We start from the raw sequence: 21,778 nt of genomic DNA on the forward strand, positions 1-21,778 counted from the left end.
AACGCCCGGATTTCTCAATCCCATTGGTTGATATACCCATCAATCAAAGGAAGACCACGCCCACAGCCAGCAAGTGTGGTTCTCACATCTAACTGTCAATCAGCCCGTGAGCAACGGCGCCTGCGCAGTGGGCGGGAGCACCCAGAGCATGCCGGGATCTGTAGTTTCCGGTCTCCTGTCGCGCCTGCGTAGTGGGAAGGAGCATCCAGAGCATGCCGGGATCTGTAGTTTCAGGTCTTCCGTCGCGACTGCGCACTTGATGAGAGCATGCTGTGTGATGTTCATTTCCGGTCTCCGGCCGCGCCTGCGCCCTGGGCGGGGACACCCAGCGCATGCCGGAATCTAGTTTCCTGTGCCCGGTGGCGCCTGCGCAGTGGGTGGGAGCACCCAGAGCATGCCGAGATCTGTTGTTCACATTGTCAACTACAGTTCCCACAATTCAATCCGCGAACGCCCCTCTCTGAGGGTCAAACATTAAAATCTTCCCTGGAAATCAAATCCAAATCCAAATCCAGATTTATGATCTTCAGTAAAATGGTCAAATGGAACATTTAACAGTTTTTATTGAGTTCCATGTTCATCTGTTTTCCATTGTTCTCCCTTTAACCTTTCACCTAAAATGGCGGCGCCCATGCTGCACCTCAGAGACTAAAACCTCTAAACAGCCACCAGTGAGTCCCTCAGCACCGACCCTCCGGCCGTGCGGCGCTCCCTCGGTAGCGACCCTCCGACAGTGCGGCGCTTCCTCGGCACCGACCCTCCGAGAGTGCGGCGCTCCCTCGGCACCGACCCTCCGACAGTGCGGCGCTCCCTCGGCACCCAACATCCCACTGTGTGGTGCCCGCTCTTCCCAGTGCGGCACCCACCCTCCAGCATTGCGCCGCTCCTCTGGTGCCCACCCTCCCGCAGTGCAGAGCACCCCCTGTTCTGACCCACAGTGCGGTGCTCCCACTTTCGAGGTGCGGCGCTCCTCTGGCGCCAACCCTCCCGTGGTGCGGCACCCCCCGGTGCTGATCCACAGTGTGGTGCTCCCCCTGCGCCCATCCTATTGATGTAGCGACTAATTCTCTCTCCTTTTTTTTGTCTGCAGACGTAAAATGTCTAAACTCTCGCGAGCCACAAGAACTGTGAAGAAGGTGAACCCTGGAAATGTGATCAGGGCCATAGTGCGTTCTGGCCAGGCAGCCCCTGGACCCCCTCTTGGCCCAACTCTTGGCCAGGTAAAGTCTGGCAGAACACGAACGATCGCTCTGTTCCATACTGACCAGGAATTATAACAAAGAGAAAGGAAGGAGGTGCCACACTTGTGGGTTTAAGTCAAACACGATGCAGGTTTATTGTGGAAATGTTTCTTCTTCCTGGTCTAACATGGAAAAGCTCCAAAATCCCTCTGCTTATGTCACTCCAGCTCAGTGACATTGTACCCAGCAGAAATGTAACCTCCCCGATACATAACGTCCCTCCCCCTTTACTTCTTTTAGTCCCCAAGTGACGACATTGCTTACTGTTTCCACAACTGACCCAATTAAACAGTCGGTACGTTACTTTGCACCATTAATTCCTAGAGATACAATTAATAAGTGAGTCCCTCTGCTGCAGGTCTTTCTTTTGCGTTGTACCCAAAGCTCTAGAATTTGGCCACTCGAGACTTTTGAAGTGTCTTCTTCGTTTTGTTGGTAATTGTTCCTGGGAAACGATTTCAGTTCCCATTGGTGTTGAAAATCCTTCAGAAACACAGTCTGGATTTGTCCCTGTGGTTGATCTCTGGTTGGAGGTATCACTTTGTCCAAAGACGTGCTGGTTACATGGATTGGCCACGCTAAATTCTCCCTCAGTGTACCCGAACAGGTGCCGGAGTGTGGCGACTAGGGGATTTTCCACAGTAACTTCATTGTAGTGTTAATGTAAGTCACCTTGTGATACTAATAAATAAACTTTACTGTAATGTAACTACCCCTGTGAAGCTTCAGTGCTATCACTCCCTGAGATTGGTATCTGCTCAGTACAACGTAACTAAACGCCCTCACCATGAGTTACAGAGAAAGGCTGAATAGGTTAGGACTTTATTCCCTGGAGCATAGAAGAATGAGAGGAGATTTGATAGAGGTGTATAAGATTATAATTGGTATAGATAGAGTGAACACAAGCAGGCTTTTTCCACTGAGGCAAGGGGAGAAAGAAAACTAGAGGACATGGGTTAAGAACATAAGAAATAGGAGCAGGAGTAGGCCATCTAGCCCTTCGAGCCTGCCCCGCCATTCAACAAGATCATGGCTGATCTGTCGTGGCTCAGTTCCACTTTCCTGCCCTCTCCCCATAACCCTTAATCCCCTCTCTTATCAAGAACCCATCAACCCGCTTCTTAAAAATATTTAGCGAGGCAGCCTCCACCACTTCAACGGGCAGAGAATTCCAGAGATTCACCACCCTTTGAGTGAAGAAGTTCCTCCTCAACTCCGTTCTAAACCGCCTCCCCTTTATCTTGAGGCTGTGCCCCCTAGTCCTACTGTCTTTTCTGAGCGGGAAGAGTCTCTCCACCTCTATCCTATCCATCCCATTCATCATCTTATACGTCTCAATGAGATTTCCCCTCATTCTTCTAAACTCTAACGAGTACAAGCCTAGTTTATTCAGCCTCTCCTCATAGCTCAATCCCCTCAACTCCGGTATCAGCCTAGTAAACCTCCTCTGCACTCCCTCCAGGGCCAAAATATCCTTGCGCAGGTGCGGCGCCCAAAACTGCGCACAGTACTCCAGCTGCGGCCTCACCAATGCCCTATACAGCTGCAGCAAGACCTCCCTACTTTTATATTCAATCCCCCTCGCTATGAAGGCCAGCATCCCATTCGCCTTCCTGACCACCTGCTGCACCTGCAAGCTGGGTTTTTGCGACTCATGCACAAGGACCCCGAGGTCCCTCTGCACCGTCGCCTGCTGCAGTTTTTCGCCACGTAAGTAATAGTCCTTCCTACCATTCTTCCTACCAAAGTGGACCACCTCACACTTGCCAACATTAAATTCCATTTGCCATTTCCTGGCCCATTCGCCCAGCCTATCTAGATCCTTCTGCAGACTCTCCACACCCTCCGCACAATTTGCCTTTCCCCCAATCTTGGTGTCATCAGCAAATTTCGACACCCTGCACTCGGTTCCCTCCTCCAGATCATCTATATAAATGGTAAATAGCTGAGGCCCCAGCACCGACCCCTGGGGGGTCCACTAGTCACCAACCGCCAATCCGAATAGCACCCATTGACCCCCACTCTCTGCCTCCTATTTGACAACCAATCCTCTATCCACGCTAACACCCTACCCCCAACTCCATGTCCCTCGACCTTCTGCAATAACCTCTTGTGAGGTACCGGGAAAAGTTTAAAGGGAATATTAGGGGGGGCTTCTTCACACAGAGTGGTGAGAGTGTGGAATGAGCTGCCAGATAAATGCGGGGTCACTTTTAACATTTAAGAAAAACTTGGACAGATACATGGATGAGAGGGGGATGGAGGGAAATGGTCTGGGTGCAGGTCAGTGGGACTAGGCAGAAAAATGGTTTGGCAAGAAGGGCCAAAAGGCCTGTTTCTGTGCTGTAGTGTTCTATGGTTCTATCTGTTCAGTGGAAGATATTGGACCTGTTTTTGTTAGGATAACGGCAGATACGTATTTTTCATTAAGTATTAGCGGGTCTCCCTGAGTAAATTGTCTCTTTTTCCAAGTTCTGGCAATCTGTGCTTTATGTTGTTGTTTGACAAATCTCTGAAGTATCAGGTGGTATTGGAGGGTCAAACTTTGCTCTGAGTTTCATTTTTAAAAGCAGCATCGCTGGTGATCTTTGTGCGTGGTGTTGCTGTAAGATATCACAAAGTTATTTACCCGTTTTGATAATATCCCTCAGTGTTTTGATGCCTTTAGTGAGAGTTTGAGCAATTGTACGAATCATCCAGAATGGTTGATGGATGGTAAAAGTTAAAGTTTATTTATTAGTCACAAGTGAGGCTTACATTAACACTGCAATGAAGTTACTGTGAAATTCCTCTAGTCCCCACTGATTTGACGTGTCTTAAGTTTCCTTTGTACTTTTGTTTTTGTTCGGGCTGTTCCCTTTCTTTTTGGGGAGCTGCCCCTTTTACTTTGTCCTAACTTAATTTGAGTTTCTTTCTTTGGTTGGATCTTAAAAGAGGACAAAATTGAGCTCGCCTTTATAAGATGTGTGAAATGCTTTCGCCTTCCTCCTGGCTTTGACACTGCGGAAACCTTTCTAGAATGTAATGACCAGTTTTCGTGGAACCATCGAACCCTACAGTGCAGAGAGAGGCCATTCGGCCCATCTGAAAGAGCATCCCAGCCAGGCCCCCCCCCGCCCTATCCCGGTAAACCGGGTTTAGGTGAGAAATGCTCCACTGAGGCCCTCGTCAGTTCGATGTAGGTTTTACCTTCTGGCTTCGCTGGGTGGGGGAGACTCGGTCATCAGGGAAAAGTCATCAAGGACTGACAACTTAGCCCCTCCCCATCATCTCTCCTCTCCCCCCTCAGGGCGTCCCAAAGTGAAACATAAACCCTGCTCCCCATCTCTCCCGCTCATATCCCTCCCTCAGGATGTCCCAAAGTGAAACATAAACCCCGCTCCCCATCTCTCCCGCTCATATCCCTCCCTCAGGGCGTCCCAAAGTGAAACATAAACCCCGCTCCCCATCTCTCCCGCTCATATCCCTCCCTCAGGGCGTCCCAAAGTGAAACATAAACCCCGCTCCCCATCTCTCCCGCTCATATCCCTCCCTCAGGGCGTCCCAAAGTGAAACATAAACCCCGCTCCCCATCTCTCCCGCTCATATCCCTCCCTCAGGATGTCCCAAAGTGAAACACAGATTCCACCCCCCCATCTCTCCAACCCCTCTCAAAGTATCTCACACGCAATAATGGAGTTTTTCTGAAGTGCGCTCACTGCTGTACTGTGGGAAAGGCAGCTGCCAATTTACACACAGCAAGATCCCACACACAGCAATGTGATCATCACCCAGATCAGCTGAAAAACAAAGAAAATTCCAGCACAGGAACAGGCCCTTCGGCCCCTCCTGCACCGACCATGCTGCCCCGACTGAACTAAAACCCCCTACCCTTCCGGGGACCGTATCCCTCTATTCCCATCCTATTCACGGATTTGTCCAGACGCCCCTTAAAACTCACTATCGTATCCGCTTCCACTCCCTCCCCCGGCAGCGAGTTCCAGGCACCCACCACCCTCTGTGTAAAAAAAACCTGCCTCGTACATCTCCTTTAAACCTTGCCCCTCGCACCTTAAACCTGTGTCCCCCCCCCCCAGTAATTGACTTTGGGAAAAAGCTTCTGACTATCCACTCTGTCCGTGCCTCTCATGATCTTGTAGACTTCTATCAGGTCTCCCCTCAACCTCCGTCGCTCCAGTGAGAACAAACCAAACCCTCTCCTCACAGCTAATGCCCTCCACATGTCCTGGTAAATCTGTTTTGAGTGATGTTGGCTGGTGGGAGAAATCTTGGCTCTGGGATGGCGGGGAGGATGAGAATGGGACGACTCTTTCCCCCCACCAACTCCCCCCCCCCAGCCCCACCCACCACCAACTTGCTGCCCCGTTACCCAGCCTCACGCCGTGTCCCCTCCCTCTCCGCAGCGAGGCATCCCGATCGGCCAGTTCTGTAAGGAGTTTAACGAGCGGACGAAGGATATGAAGGAAGGGATTCCTCTGCCCGTCAGAATCTTTGTCAACGTGAGTTTGGAGCGGGGGACCGGGGCGACCGACGCAGCGACGGATTCCCCGGGAATCTCGTGGGGTAGACGCTCGCCCACGGTGCGGGCGGGATTACCGGATCACCGGCTCTGATCCACTCCGAGAGATCCAGGTTCCCGTTAGCTCACGGAACAGATCCAGGCCCCCGCTTTGTGCTCCTGGGAAGGGTCAGGAGGGAAGGGTGGGGGCGGAGGGGGGTGGGGGGAGCAGGTGGTGTTGCAGACAGTGGGGTGGGGGGAGGGTGTCCGTGGGTGGGGGGGGGGAGATTGGGGATGGGGGGGGGGATGGGGATGGGGGGGGGGATGGGGGGGGGGGGTGGGGATGGGGGGGGGGGTGGAGATGGGGGGGGGTGGGGATGGGGGGGGGGTGTGGGGATGGGGGGGGGTGTGGGGATGGGGGGGGTGGGATTGGGGGGGTGGGGGTGGGGGGGGTGGGATTGGGGAGGGGTGGGGGGGGTGGGATTGGGGAGGAGTGGGGGGGGTGGGATTGGGGAGGAGTGGGGGGGGTGGGATTGGGGAGGGGTGGGGGGGGTGGGATTGGGGAGGAGTGGGGGGGGTGGGATTGGGGAGGGGTGGGGGGGGTGGGATTGGGGAGGGGTGGGGGGGGTGGGATTGGGGAGGAGTGGGGGGGGTGGGATTGGGGAGGGGTGGGGGGGGTGGGATTGGGGAGGGGTGGGGGGGGTGGGATTGGGGAGGAGTGGGGGGGGGGCATCCTCCAGATGCAGACATTTGTTATCAGGGGGTGGTGTTGTTGTGGGGGCGGGAGGAGGTTTCCTTGAGAGGGAGGGACAGTGACCTCGAGGGGCCGAGGGATGGGAGGAGGCAAGGGGGTCCCTTGGGGGAGGGGGGGTGCTGGAGGGCGGAGAGGAGGGGGAATGTTTTCGATTGACTTCCAGTAACTCGCTCTCTCACCTCACCCCGCCCCCCCCCCACCACACCCCCCCACCCCGCTCTCTCACTGTCTCTATTCCAGCCGGATCGTACTTTTGAGCTAAAAATCAATCAGCCAACTGTCTCCTACTTCCTCAAGGCAGCGGCTGGGATCGAAAAGGGAGCAGGAAGAACCGGTGAGTGACTCCCCTCGATTAGATTCCAGTCTGTAACTCACTCCCGGGTATCTGTTATTCTATATGTAAACCACCCCAAACCCCTCGATTAGATTCCAGTCTGTAACTCACTCCCGGGTATCTGTTATTCTATATGTAAACCACCCCAAACCCCTCGATTAGATTCCAGTCTGTAACTCACTCCTGGGTATCTGTTATTCTATATATAAACCAACCCGAACCCCTCGATTAGATTCCAGTCTGTAACTCACTCCTGGGTATCTGTTATTCTATATATAAACCAACCCGAACCCCTCGATTAGATTCCAGTCTGTAACTCACTCCCGGGTATCTGTTATTCTATATATAAACCACCCCGAACCCCTCGATTAGATTCCAGTCTGTAACTCACTCCCGGGTATCTGTTGTTCTATATATAAACCAACCCGAACCCCTCGATTAGATTCCAGTCTGTAACTCACTCCCGGGTATCTGTTATTCTGTATATAAACCACCCCGAGCCACTCGATTAGATTCCAGTCTGTAACTCACTCCTGGGTATCTGTTACTCTATATATAAACCACCCCGAACCCCTCGATTAGATTCCAGTCTGTAACTCACTCCCGGGTATCTGTTATTCTATATATAAACCACCCCGAACCCCTCGATTAGATTCCAGTCTGTAACTCACTGCCGGGTATCTGTTATTCTATATATAAACCACCCCGAACCCCTCGATTAGATTCCAGTCTGTAACTCACTCCCGGGTATCTGTTATTCTATATATAAACCACCCCTCGATTAGATTCCAGTCTGTAACTCACTCCCGGGTATCTGTTATTCTATATATAAACCACCCCTCGATTAGATTCCAGTCTGTAACTCACTCCTGGGTATCTGTTATTCTATACATAAATCACCCTGAACCCCTCGATTAGATTCCAGTCTGTAACTCACTCCCGGGTATCTGTTATTCTATATATAAACCACCCCGAACCCCTCGATTAGATTCCAGTCTGTAACTCACTCCCGGGTATCCGTTATTCTATATGTAAACCACCCCGAACCCCTCGATTAGATTCCAGTCTGTAACTCACTCCCGGGTATCTGTTATTCTATATATAAACCACCTCGAACCCCTCGATTAGATTCCAGTCTGTAACTCACTCCCGGGTATCTGTTATTCTGTATATAAACCCCCCCGAACCCCTCGATTAGATTCCAGTCTGTAACACACTCCCGGGTATCTGTTATTCTATATATAAACCACCCCTCAATTAGATTCCAGTCTGTAACTCACTCCCGGGTATCTGTTATTCTATATATAAACCACCCCGAACCCCTCGATTACATTCCAGTCTGTAACTCACTCCCGGGTATCTGTTATTCTATATATAAACCAACCCAAACCCCTCGATATTACAGAGGACAGAGTCTTGCCAGAGGCGAATGTTTGTACTGATGTGTCTGTCCTTTCTGCAGGCCACGAGGTCGCTGGGATGGTCACGGTGAAACACATTTATGAGATTGCGAAGGTGAAGTCTCAGGATGAGAGTTTCCGCCTACAGGACATGTCCCTGGAGAATGTCTGCAAGGGTCTAATCGGCTGTGCCAGGTCGCTGGGGATCAAGGTGGTACGAGAGTAAGTCTCCGTGTCCACGTCTCTCTTTCTCTCGCTCTCTCTCTCTCTGTCTCTGCTCCTCTCCTGTGCTGGGAGAAGGTGGGGGTGGAGGCGGTTGTCCATGGAGGGGGAGCGAGAGTGGATATGAGCTTGTTAGGGGTGACCCCTGACCTGTGACCTCGGTCACCCAGGCAGCCCGGTGGGTCAGGATTGGCTGTTTCGTGAGACGGGGGCTGGTCTCATGGGTCAGGGTGGACCCTGGTGATGAGGGTGGGGCGTGTACGTGTGGGTGAGGGGGGGAACTGTTGTCGCTGTTGGTTATTCCCAAGGAGATTCTTCCCTGTTCCTCGGGGAAGTGTGACACCTTCCAGTGGTGCTGTGTGCACGCGGGACGGTATTGTGTTTGTGTTGGGGGGGGCTGTCAGGCCTGCGTCGGGGTCTCTCTCTCTCTCTATAATTCTATTCCCTGTCTCTGCAGCCTTTCCGCCGAGGAATACGCCCAGTTCCGGGAGGAGCGGGAACAGACGCTGAGGGAAGCAGCAGCCACACTGGAGACAGCCAGCACCAAAAAGAAATAATCACTCGAGTGGAACCTCCTCAACTCACTCGCACCGCGCCCCGAGTGAGAGAGAGAGAGAGAGAGTACCCACAGAGTCGCTCACCCCAAATCCATCCCTCTTACCCCCCCCCTCCACCTTCCCCATCCTCCTCCTCCTCCCCCCCCCTCCCCTCCTCCCCCCCCCTCCCCTCCTCCTCCTCCTCCCCTCCCTCCTGGGGCTGACATTCCCGGGTGAAATGTGTCGCTATCTCCCTGGAATCTCTCTCTCTCCTCACGGACAAATGGAACCAGGCCTCCGACCGCTTTCTCTACAGACTGTGGGAGCAGGAGGCTCGGGCTGTGAGGTGGGGTTGAGGGAGGGGTGGGGGGGGGAGGTGTTCTGGGGTCTTGGAGCGTGAGGGGCTCTGTAACCCCCCCCCCCACCCCCCTCACACTCTCTCTCTGTCCTGTGTGTCACCTCTGATCAGTGTTTGTAAAGGTTGCACTGATTAAACTGAGTTTAAACAGTCTCTGTCTCTCTTTCCAAACTGGGCCTGGGTGTTCGGGGGCAGTGGGTGGGTGGTGGGTAGGGAGTGTGGCCCCGGTCCCCCTTGTCCATTCAAACCCCCTCCTTTCCACCCAGTCCTTTCAGCGGTGAGTGAACCCCCAGCAATCCCCTGTGCTGCCAGCAGAGGTCAGCGCTTACCCACACAATGCAAACGGCTCTCAGAATGACACTGACTGCGGACCCCAGCGTGGATGGGGGGGGGCTCACACTGAGACCCCAGCATGGATGGGGGGGGGGGGGCTCACACTGAGACCCCAGCATGGATGGGGAGGGGGAGGGTTCACACTGAGACCCTCAGCACGGGGAGCAGGGGAGTGCTCACACTGAGACCCCCCAGCACGGGGAGAGGGGAGGGGCTCACACTGAGACCCCCCAGCACGGGGAGAAGGGGGGTTCACACTGAGCCCCCCCCCCCAGCACAGTGGGGGTGGGGGGGGGGAGACATGCACAAGTCCCAGCACAGAGTGGAGAGGTGAGGGGGAGGTACTGAGGTCCCAGGACAGGGTGGGAGACAGGTGGGGCTCAGACCACCTCCTGGGGTGTGAGGTTGGATTCTGTACGTTCCCTGTTCTAGACTGGTGGCAGAGTCTGGGGCAGAGATGGGGGGGGGGGCAGTCAGGGGGTCATGGTCAGTAGGGTCTGCTGGGTCAGTATAGGATGAGAATGTCAGTGCCTCCTTGTGGGATATGTATGTAAATACAGGCGTCTCAGGCTAAACTGTGATGCCTCCCCCAGTTGAATATCCTGCCTGGGCTGCTGATGTGGTGCGGGGAGCATGAGGGTGGTGATTTAATTTGACTTGTTAGTGTCACACGTATTAACATACAGTGAAAAGTGTTCACTCTTGCATGCTATACAGATAGAGCATGCTGTTCATAGAGAAGGAAAGGAGAGAGTGCAGCATGTAGTGTTACAGTCATAGCCAGGGTGTAGAGAAAGATCACCCGTACATCATGGCTGGAAAAATCTTGGCCCTTTGGCACACTCACTGTGGGGGTTTTCACAGTAACTTCATTGTGGTGTTAATGCAAGCAGGTCATTGAGTGATAGGGGAGGGGGGATAGCCTGATCTTGGTTTCGGTCAAAGCTAGGCCCAACGGCGAGGGCCGAAGGGCCTGTACTGTTCTGCTCCCGTTAACACCAGCGAAAAGGAGGAAGCAGGAGGTTCTGCTGAAGAGGAGGAGTTGGTGTTTTCCAGGGTTTGGGTGTTTTCCAGGGTGGGATTTTCCAGCCTCAAAACTGAAAAATCCAACTTGAGGACCTTTGCATGTTCCCCACACACCTCGCCTGCTACACTTCCCGTGGCAGATAAGGTGGGAATTTGACAGATACTGGGATGTAGCTGAGGTTCACTGAAATATCGGAGTACAAAGAGTTGGGTCAGGAATCCGACTGTGTAGCTGGCAGAGGGCAGAGACCCTTGGCCCCCCCCCCTCTCCCGGTAAGTATGTGTTCACCTAATCCCAAAACAGCAGACCGCAGGGCAGGCTCCACTCCCTCTGAATCCCAATCTCGACAACACGTTCGCCTTCAGTTGCATGGCAGTCTGGCTGAATCCTCGCTCACACACACCACCCCAGCGAGGATTCAGCAGCTGGAGAACGGGAAGGTGATTCCCAGCTCGACCATTCCCACTCTGATACCAGAAACTACAAAAGGAGCGTGAGTGTAGCCCAATCCATCACGCAAACCAGCCTCCCATCCATTGACTCCATTCCCGCTGCCTCAGGGAAAAGCAGCCAGTATAATTAAGGACCCCCTCACACACCTCGGACATTCTCTCTTCCACCTTCTTCCGTCGGGAAAAAGATACAAAAGTCTGAGGTCACGTACCGACCGACTCAAGAACAGCTTCTTCCCTGCTGCTGTCAGACTTTTGAATGGACCTACCTCGCATTAAGTTGATCGTTCTCTACACCCTCGCTATGACTGTAACACTACATTCTGCAATCTCTCCTTTCCTTCTCTATGAATGGTATGCCTTGTCTGTACAGTGTGCAAGAAACAATACTTTTCACTGTATTAATATATGCGACAATAAAAGTCAAATCAAATCCCCCTCTCTGCGTTCTGTCCTCATCCCAATCTTTGTAACCTAGAGCTAGTGACTTGATTTGTAAACTGTAGGAGAATCCCAGGCTACATCCATGAATTCAGCCTCCTGCCATGAGTGTGAGTGTGTTTCCAGCTCTATTTCTCACACACACACACACAGAGTTGAGGATGGTGTACTGATGTTAGTGGGATGTTCACAGTGAGAACAAACTGAACACCCAGTCAGGAAGCTGCGAATCCCCACTTCAGCTTAACTCCAGAATCCAAATTGGAGGGTCGGTGCCGAGGGAGCGCCGTGCTGCGGGAGGGTCGGTGCCGAGGGAGCGCCGCGCTGCGGGAGGGTCGGTCGGTGCCGAGGGAGCGCCGCGCTGCGGGAGGGTCGGTGCCGAGGGAGCGCCGCGCTGCGGGAGGGTCGGTGCCGAGGGAGCGCCGCGCTGTGGGGGAGGTTCTGTCTTTCAGGGTGGGGCATTAAACCGAGGCTCCGTCGCCCTCTTGGGGTGGGTGTAAGAGATCCCATGGCTGCTGTTGGAAGAAGAGCTAGGGTTGGGGCTAGCGGGGGGGTAGGGGTGAATTCTCCCCAGTGTCCCGGGGCCAATATTTCTCCCTCAAGCTGACATCACTAAAAACAGCTGACCTGGGTGGTGATCACATTGCTGTGTGTGGGATCTTGCTGTGTATGAATTGGCTGCTGCCTTTCCTACATTACAGCAGTGAGCACACTTCCAAATAAACTCCTTCATTGTGTGTGAAACACATTAGGGTGTCCCGGGGAGGGAGGGGGGTCCGTTTTTCTCCTTGGGAACGTCCTGAGGAAGGGATAGGAGTGGAAGAAATGCGGGGGGTGGGGTGAGGAGAGGGGTCTGTGTGGGATGTCCTGAGGGAGAGATAGAAACGGGACAGATGGAGGGGGAGGGGGAAAATCTGTCTTTCCCTTTGGGACATCCTGAAGGAGGGATAGGGGCGGGAGAGATGGAGGGCTGGGGGGTGGAATCTGTATTTCTCAGACATCCTGAGAGAGAGAGAGATAGAAGTGGGAGAAATCGGGGCAGGATGGGATGCCCTGAGAGTGGGATAGGACCGGGAGAGATAGGGAGGCGGGGGGGGGGGGGGGGGGGGGGGGTCTGTCTTTCCTTTGTGATGTCCTGAGGGAGGGAGGGATAGGAGCGGGAGAGACAGAGGGCGGGGTGGGGGTGGGTTTGTGTTTCACTTTGGGACGTCCCGAGAGGTGGTGGGGAGCAGGAGTTGGAGAGAAATGATTTGCAGAGAAAGATTCGCCAGAAGGTAACCACTGAAATGCATTCTTTAATATAAATATTTCTGCATTGCAATAAATTCCACAAGACCTGAAGGACGTACACACAAAAACACAGTTTCACAATGTATATCGTCCTGAGCGTATCAAAAATGCTTGCCTTTGATAAGAAATATACATTAATATATATATATATGTACAAAGATATATAATCTTTCTTTCCGGAAATACAGGAGTTTAAACAGGATTCAATCCTTATACTTAAATCGTAGAAGGTTTCTACGCTTAGCCTTTGTTGACACAGGAATAATACATTCACAATGTGTCATTATTACAGTTACCAAAAAAAAGTTGTATCCATCTCTTTGTTACGATTTGGTTTGTCACTACAAGTGATACAGTTACATCTGTAAGTATGTCTTACAATATCCTCCTCCATAGCAACACGGGTCTATTTAAGAGTTAAATAATAACACTCGCACCCTTTAGTGTGTTCCACGTTACCGCGACGTTACAAAAAAAAAGGAAGGTTTTGGGTTTTTGTTTTCTTAAAATTACAAGAAAGACCCTCCTGCCCACCCCTCCCCGAACCCCATGCAGTGCATTGTTAAGGAGAGAACATAAGAACTTTGAACAGTGTTCTTCTGTTGGTCAAAGAGACATCTTTGATCGTAGCAGCTTCACGAAATATGACAATATGCCATACTTTATGAAGTAAGTCACAGACTTATTTCAGAATGAGGGACTACCTCCACTTCCATCTGCAAGAGAGAGAGAGAGAGAAAGAGAGAGAGGAAAAGCACAGGTTAGTTAAAGGATAATGCTATCCCATTACAATCATCACCACATCTCATTTCCTCGCCTGGTTACGAGGGTGTAACTACAACGTGACACGTTTACGTAGCTGTTCCCCCGTTATACGTCACAAGCAACAATACAGTGCGGAAGGAGGCCATTCAAGTCTGCCCCAACCACTATCCCACCCAGCTCCCATTCCCGTAGCCTCTAATCCGCCCAATGCCAGGGTCAATTTAGCACGGCTAATCAACCTAACACGCGCCTCTCTCGCACTGTGGGAGGAAACCCATGCAGACACAGGGAGAACGCGCAGACTCCACACAGACAGTGACCCGAGCCGGGAATCGGACCCGGGTCCCTGGCGCTGTGAGGCAGCAGTGTTAACCCGCTGTGCCACCCCGTTATTAGTGTCACAAGCAATCATAGGATCCCTGGAGTACAGAAGGAGGCCATTCGGCCCATCAGGCCTGCACAGACCACAATCCCACCCAGGTTCTATCCCCACATGCTAATCCCTCTAACACCAGGGGGAATTTAGCACGGCCAATGCGCCCTAACCAGCACGTCGTTCGGACCGCGGGAGGAAACCGGAGCACCCAGAGGAAACCCACGCAGACACGGGGAGAACGCGCAGACTCCACACAAGACAGTGACCCAAGCTGGGAATCGAACCCGGGTCCCTGGCGCTGTGAGGCAGCAGCGCCAACCCCACCGTGCCGCAGCGCCACTCCCCCCAAATGGGCTTACGTTAACACTGCAACGAAGTTACTGCGAAAATCCCCTCGGGCACCGGAGCGTAGGGGATTTTCACGGTGACTTCGTTGCAGTGTTAACGTAAGCCCACTTGGGGTTCACCGAGGGGAGAATCCAGCACGGCCCCGGTGCACCCCAACCAGCACGTCACTCGGACACGGCCGGGGGGGGGGGGGAACCCACGCAGACACGGGGAGAACATGCAGACTACGCGCGCAGGAGCCCGGGCTCGGTTCCCAGGCCGGGGATCGAACCCGGCTCCCCGGCGCCAACCCACCGACCTGACGGTTAAGAGGCTGGCCTTAGGGAGGGTGGGCCTACCTCGGTGGAAGCATTCGCGGCCTTGGTTCTGGAGTTGATACAACTCATGGAGAAACCCGTCACAGGGGGACCTTGAGGCAAACGTCTCAAATACTGTTTCGTACGAAGTCAACTCTTCGAGGAAGGATTGTTCTTCTGGAGATAGGTCGGTGGCAGGGCGGGCGGGCTGGCCGTGAGCCCCTCCCGCCTGCTCGGAGCCCGCGTCCGCGCCGGGCTGGGCGTCCGCGCCGGGGTCTGGGGCGGCCCCCTCCGCGGCGGGGGTGCCCAGGTCCTTCAGGATGTTTCCAATCACGTCGTCGTCGTCCTCGGCGGCGGCGGCGGCCGCGGCGGCCTCCGGCTCTTCCTCGCCCAGGTCAATCATGGAGAAGTCCACGCCCCTCCACTGCTTGAGCGACGGGATGTCCAGCAGGGGGCCCCCGGCCGGGAGCGGCGGGCTGCGCGGCCCGCACGCCTCTTTGGTACAGCCGCGCGGCTGAGCGGGGGGGGGCTCCAGGCCCAGGCCCAGGCCCAGGCCCAGGCCCAGGCCCGGGCCCTCGGCCACCAGGCCGCCGATGTGCTTGGCCAGGGCGTCGAGCTGGCTCCTGTCCAGCCCCTCCAGGTAGCCGAAGTAGCAGCTGGCGGGCAGCTTGATGGGGGAGGCCTCGGGGGTGAGCAGCGCTTCGGGGGTGCTGGGCACGTGGATGTAGAGGGGCGTCGGCACCTGCGGGAGGCCCATCACGGTGCAGCCCCCGTTGCCCGGGCTGTCGGGGGAAGGGGGGAGCCTCTCGTAGAGCGAGGCGGCGCAGGGCTCGAGGGGGTAGAAGATCTCGGTCTGGCCGAGGGCGAAGGCGGGCCCCAGCAGCTGCGGGGTGCAGGGCGGGGTGGGCGAGTTGGCCCCGAAAACGCAGTCGCTGTAGGAGAGCTCGGGGAGCTTGGCGGGGCCGGCCCGGCCCGTCCCCAGCGCCGCCTCCGCTGCCGCCGCCTCCTCCTCCTTCTCCGGCGGCGACGTGGTGGTGGTGGTGGGGGGGGGCGGGGGCAGGCGCTGCCCCCCCCGCTGGAGCAGCTGGCTGTCCTCCTCCCGGCCGGCCGGCCCGGTGACCTCGGCGAAGTCCAGGCCGCAAATCCCGGTGAAGTCGAAGGACTGGGCGGAGACGGCGCTGGAGGGCGTGCCGGACACGGAGGTGAACACCGTGTCGGGGCTGGACAGGTAGCTGGGGGAGCGGACGGCCTCGCGGTGGGACGGCAGGGCGGGAAGGCCGTACGGGAAGAGCAGCGTCTCCTCCTGCTCGTCCAGCAGCTGCTGGCGGAGGCACCAGGCTTCCGACTCACTGCAAAACAAGAACGCAAAACACCCGACGTTTAGGACAACCAGATAGACGCTCAGATCCGACAACAACAAGAAGGACACCGCTGTGAAACCCTCTCTAAACACTGGGTGGCGCAGTGGGTCAGCACTGCCACCCCACAGCACCAGGGACCCGGGATTCGATTCCCGGCTCGGGTCACTGTCTGTGCGGAGTCTGCACATTCTCCCCGTGTCTGCGTGGGTTTCCTCCCACAGTGTAAAGATGTGCGGGTTAGGGTGGATTGGCCATGCTAAATTGCCCCTTAGTGTCCAAAGATGTGTAGGTTAGGTGGATTGGCCACGCTAAATTGTCCCTTAGTGTCCAAAGATGTGCAGGTTAGGTGGATTGGCCACGCTAAATTGTCCCTTAGTGTCCAAAGATGTGCAGGTTAGGTGGATTGGCCACGCTAAATTGTCCCTTAGTGTCCAAAGATGTGCAGGTTAGGTGGATTGGCCATGCTAAATTGTCCCTTAGTGTCCAAAGATGTGCCGGTTAGGTGGATTGGCCATGCTAAATTGTCCCTTAGTGTCCAAAGATGTGCAGGTTAGGTGGATTGGCCATGCTAAATTGCCCCTTAGTGTCCAAAGATGTGCAGGTTAGGTGGATTGACCATGCTAAATTGTCCCTTAGTGTCCAAAGATGTGCGGGTTAGATGGATTGGCCATGCTAAATTGCCCCTTAGTATCTAAAGATGTGCAGGTTAGGTGGATTGGCCATGTTAATTTGCCCCTTAGTGTCCAAAGATGTGCAGGTTACGTGGATTGGCCATGCTAAATTGCCCCTTAGTGTCCAAAGATGTGCAGGTTAGGTGGATTGGCCATGCTAAATTGTCCCTTAGTATCCAAAGATGTGTAGATTAGGTGGATTGGCCATGCTAAATTGCCCCTTAGTGTCAGGGGGATTAGCAGGGTAAATGTATGGGGTTATGGAGATAGGGCCTGGGTGGGATTGTGGCCGGTGCAGACTCGATGGGCTGAATGGCCTCCTTCTGCACTGTAGGGTTTCTATGATTCCAGACCCGGACTGAGCCCAATTTTTATTTTCCATTAGTCAGAGGGACTCGGATCCGAGGGCACAGCCTCAGGCTAAAGGGACGATCCTTCAAAACAGAGATGAGGAGGAATTTCTTCAGCCAGAGAGTGGGGAATCTGTGGAACTCTTTGCTGCAGAAGGCTGTGGAGGCCGGGTCATTGAGTGTCTTTAAGACAGAGATAGAGAGGTTCTTGATTAATAAGGGGATCAGGGGTTATGGGGAAAAGGCAGGAGAATGGGGATGAGAAAAATATCAGCCATGATTGAATGGCGGAGCAGACTCGATGGGCCGAGTGGCCTCATCCTGCTCCTGTAGTTTAAGTTGTAGTGTCACAAATAGGCTCACATTAACACTGCAATGTAGTTACTGTGAAAATCCCCTGTTCGGGTAACACTGAGGAAGAATTTAGCACCTCAGCAGCACGTCTTTTGGACTGTGGGAGGAAACCGGAGCACCCGGAGGAAACCCACGCAGACACGGGGAGAATGTACACAGATAGACAGATCTTTCAAAGAGCGAGCACAGGAAGAGTGGGCTGAATGCTGTGGTTTGTTACTGGCCCAGGTTTAGGTTAGGGTTGGGTGCCCCCCAGGGTGAGTGAACGTCCCTTACCTGATGATGTAATTGTAGCACAGGACAGTCAGCTCAGCACATTCCCCTTGTAGGACCATATAGAGCCAGACCCAGAGCGAGTCCTTACGCTGGATTCGGACAGTCATCTCCACTCGGGCTTCACTCCCTCCACTCACTGCAAACACCAGCAACAGAGAGAGAGGTCTTTCAGACACACGTCCTGACAGGGAGCGAGAGTAACCAGGCAGACAGAGGGAATCAGCCTCCCGCGATACTTACAGAATCGACAGTGCTGGGCAGAAGCGTGCGAGAGATCCTGAGGGTGGAGGAGGTGGTACCAGGACTTCCCAATCAGTTCGGTCTTCTGGTAGCCCAGGAAGTAACCAACACTGCAGAGAAAAGGGCAGGATATCTGTATTAGTAACAGACACAAAACCTACAGAGTGAGTGTGTGTGTAATGGACAGGTGTCTGTGTGTCCACGGGACAGCTGTCTGTGTGTCCACGGGACAGGTGTGTATGTTTGTAGGACAAGTGTGTGTACGTACGTAGGACAGGTGTGTGTGTGTGTGTGTGTGTGTGTGTGTACGTACATGGGACTGGTTTGTGTACATGAGATGGGTGTGTTTGTGTGTGTGAGTGTGTGTATGTCACATGGAACAGGTGTGAGCGTACACGGGACAGGTGTTTATTTGTGTGTGTGTGTACACAGGATGGGTGTGGGTGTACATGGGACGGGTGTGGGTGTATACACGTGATAGGTGTGTGTGTACACGTGATAGGTGTGTGCGCGCACAGGACGGGGGTGTGTGCGCACACGTGACGGGTGTGTGCGCACACGTGACAGGAGTGTGTGTGCGCACAGGACGGGAGTGTGTGTGTACACGGGACGGGTGTGCGTACTTTCCCTCTTACCTGTCAGAGAGCTCAGTGAACATCATGTCCTTGGAATGCTGACTCTCGAAGAATCCCAGGAAGAGATGATTGTCGAAGAGCCTCGGCCTGGTGTCCAGGGGGATACAGAAAGCAATGAAGACCGGCTTGGTGGACCAGTAGGCCCCAGGTGGGGGCTGGTGGTACCGGCCCCGGATTAGTACCAGCTTGTTACCCGCGCTCTGTCTCCTGACGGACCTGGAGGTGTTGAAGCGGCAGCGGAAGAGACGTTCTGTGGGAACAGTCACAACGGAGAAGTTAAGGACTGAGCCGGGAGGGGGGGGGGACGAGAGTGAGAGAGCACTGAGTGAGAGGGGGGAGGCAGAACGTTAACTCACCGGGTTCTGACGGAGAATTCAACATCAAATTACTGCTCAACACCAGGTGGTCCAATGAGTCGGTAATGTCATAGATACTGTCTCCTTGAGATACCAAATCCACCTGCAACACAGCAAGGGGAGAAGGACTTCCGTTTAATACTCAGCATTAAACCCAACAATCCCAGTCAGACCCCGTAACGATCCCAGTCAGACCCCGTAACGATCCCAGTCAGACCCCGTAACGATCCCAGTCAGACCCCGTAACGATCCCAGTCAGACCCCGTAACGATCCCAGTCAGACCCCGTAACGATCCCAGTCAGACCCCGTAACGATCCCAGTCAGACCCCGTAACGATCCCAGTCAGACCCCGTAACGATCCCAGTCAGACCCCGTAACGATCCCAGTCAGACCCCGTAACGATCCCAGTCAGACCCCGTAACGATCCCAGTCAGACCCCGTAACGATCCCAGTCAGACCCCGTAACGATCCCAGTCAGACCCCGTAACGATCCCAGTCAGACCCCGTAACGATCCCAGACAGACCCCGTAACAATTCCAGTTAGATCCCACAGCACTTCCCATTAAACCCCACACACAGCAACACTTAAACCCCACACTCAGAAAGACCTCCCGTTAAACCACAGGCAGAGACACATCCAGTGAAACCCCCCTCGACCGCCTGTCTCCTCCGACACGCCACCACCCGCTCGCTCCCTTCTCCCGGCAAAGCCCACGTCACTGGAAACACAGCCGGGGCTGAGGGCTAACTCACCAGCGAGTGGCCCAGGTGCTCAGACACGTTCTCCGACACGTAGATGAGTTTCCCCTCGCTGGTGAGGGCGACCAGGAAGCCGGGGAGAGACTGCAGAAAGTCTGCGAGCTCGGGGGCTGAGAGCAAAGGGAGAGAGCCTTCCAACACTGCTTCTGCACAGAGAGAGAGAGAGGGGGGAGAATGAGAAACTGTTGGTGAGGGAACAGCGAGAGAGAGAAACAGATTCCTAGAATTCCTACTGTGCAGAAAAAGGCCATTTGGCCCATTTAGTTTACACCGACCACAATCCCACTCAGGTCCTATCCCCGAAATCCCATGCATTTACCCTAGCTTGTCCTCTGACACTAAGGGGCAATTTAGCATAGCCAATCCACCTAACCTGTACATCTTTGGACACTAAGGGGCAATTTAGCATGGCCAATCCACCTAACCTGTACATCTTTGGACACTAAGGGGCAATTCAGCATGGCCAATCCACCTAACCTGCACATCTTTGGACACTAAGGGGCAATTTAGCATGGCCAATCCACCTAACCTGCACATCTTTGGACACTAAGGGGCAATTTAGCATGGCCAACCCACCTAACCCGCACATCTTTGGAGACTAAGGGGCAATTTAGCATGGCCAATCCACCAAACCCGCACATCTTTCGGACTGTGGGAGGCAACCAGAGCACGCGGAGGAAACCCACGCAGACATGGGGAGAACATGCAGACTCCACACAGACAGTGACCCGAGCCCGGAATCGAACCCGGGTTCCCGGCGCTAAGAGGAAGCAGTGCTAACCCACTGTAAGAAATTAGTTGGTGAAGGAAGAGAGAGAGAGGGAGTGAGAAAAACTAGTTGTTAGAGGGGAGGGGGGTGCGTTTACACGTTCAGGAGGAGGGAAAACTTTAGCACATTCACAAAACAGCGGACGAGCAACAGGAGAGTGGAATAGGGCTGGGAACAGACCGAGGAGAGTGGCTCAGAGTTTTACACAGACCAACTCGAACACAAGTGCTGGACAGGCTCTCCCCCCACCACCGTCTCTCTCTCTCTCTCTACAACTTCTCTTCTGTTCCACTGTCAGAGTCCCCGATATTCTTACCTGGGCTGAAGAAGACAGATTTCCTGGTGTAGATACAAGCCAGCGACATGATGTGAAGGTAAGATAGTCTGGATTTATCAGACGCCGAGATTGGCAGCAGCTCCTTCAGGTTCCTGATCTCGGCATTAATCTGGTCTCTCCTGGCTTTCGATGCTCCTTTCGTGGACCTGTACATGTTGCAGTGTGTCCGCCTCCTCTCTCTGCCCCTCTCCGTCTCTCTCTCTCTGTCTCGCTGCGAGAGAAGGCAGTTGGTCTCTGGACCAGATCGCTCTGTGGCTGTCAAAGATCTGGTGCTGATGCTGAGCCGATGCTGCGTTTTTATAAGCTGCAGACAGCCAGGGGGGCTGGCCTAACGCAGCAGGACTCACCAACATCACGGCAGAGGCAGGGCTTAGGATCTCTCTCTGCCTCTGTCTGCCTCACTGACTACAATCACACGTCACTACTACAGGGAGATGACGCCAGAACTCCAAGCTCCCAATTAGGGAAAAAACGAAACCTCGACTGATAGGGGAGGGATAGAGGGAGCGAGGGGGGAGGGATAGAGGGAGCGAGGGGGGAGGGATAGAGGGAGCGAGCCAGAGAGAGACGGATACAGGGGAGAGCTAGAGATGCAGGAATCGAGAGAAATGGAGCGAGAGATAGAGGGATAAAGAGAGAGATAGATGGGGGGGGGGGAGATATAGAGAGAGGGAGGGACAGAGAGAGAGAGAGAGATACAGGGATTGGAAGAAATACAGCGAGAGATTGAGATAGAGGGAAAAAGAAAGAGATAGATGGAGGGATAGAGAGGGGGGAGGGATAGAGAAAGCGAGCGAGAGACGGAGGGAGGGAGAGATAGAGGAGAGAGCTAGAGATACAGGAATCGAGAGAAATAGAGCAAGAGATAGAGGGATAAAGAGAGGGGGGGAGGGATAGAGAGAGAGATACAGGAATTGAGAGAAATAGAATGTGAGATAGAGAGATAAAGAGAGATAGATGGAGGGACAGAGAGACGGGATAGAGGGAGAGGGAGGGAT

General features: G+C 54.2%; 2 protein-coding genes across 2 annotated transcripts; one reads left to right on the forward strand and one right to left on the reverse strand.

Moving 5' to 3' along the window:
• The first annotated feature begins 600 nt into the window (after positions 1–600).
• Positions 601–9,109, forward strand: mrpl11 (mitochondrial ribosomal protein L11). The gene is made up of 6 exons (XM_080184885.1): positions 601–671; positions 1,091–1,220; positions 5,645–5,740; positions 6,734–6,827; positions 8,290–8,449; positions 8,907–9,109. The coding sequence occupies exons 2-6, from the start codon at positions 1,098–1,100 to the stop codon at positions 9,004–9,006; spliced, it is 573 nt and encodes a 190-aa protein (XP_080041011.1). The 5' UTR covers positions 601–671; positions 1,091–1,097; the 3' UTR covers positions 9,007–9,109.
• Positions 9,110–12,912: 3,803 nt separating this feature from the next.
• npas4a (neuronal PAS domain protein 4a) lies at positions 12,913–21,323 on the reverse strand. Its single transcript, XM_080184884.1, has 8 exons — positions 20,760–21,323; positions 19,669–19,820; positions 18,915–19,017; positions 18,559–18,808; positions 17,924–18,033; positions 17,684–17,819; positions 14,714–16,020; positions 12,913–13,602 (listed from the first exon to the last, which is right to left on the reverse strand). Exons 1-8 carry the CDS (start codon positions 20,932–20,934, stop codon positions 13,574–13,576), a joined length of 2,262 nt encoding a protein of 753 aa, XP_080041010.1. The 5' UTR covers positions 20,935–21,323; the 3' UTR covers positions 12,913–13,573.
• Between the last annotated feature and the right edge of the window lie 455 nt (positions 21,324–21,778).

The sequence above is a fragment of the Carcharhinus amblyrhynchos genome, unplaced genomic scaffold, assembly GCF_965287045.1.
Source record: "Carcharhinus amblyrhynchos unplaced genomic scaffold, sCarAmb.v2.hapA scaffold_993, whole genome shotgun sequence".
In the NCBI taxonomy this organism is placed as follows: domain Eukaryota; kingdom Metazoa; phylum Chordata; class Chondrichthyes; order Carcharhiniformes; family Carcharhinidae; genus Carcharhinus; species Carcharhinus amblyrhynchos.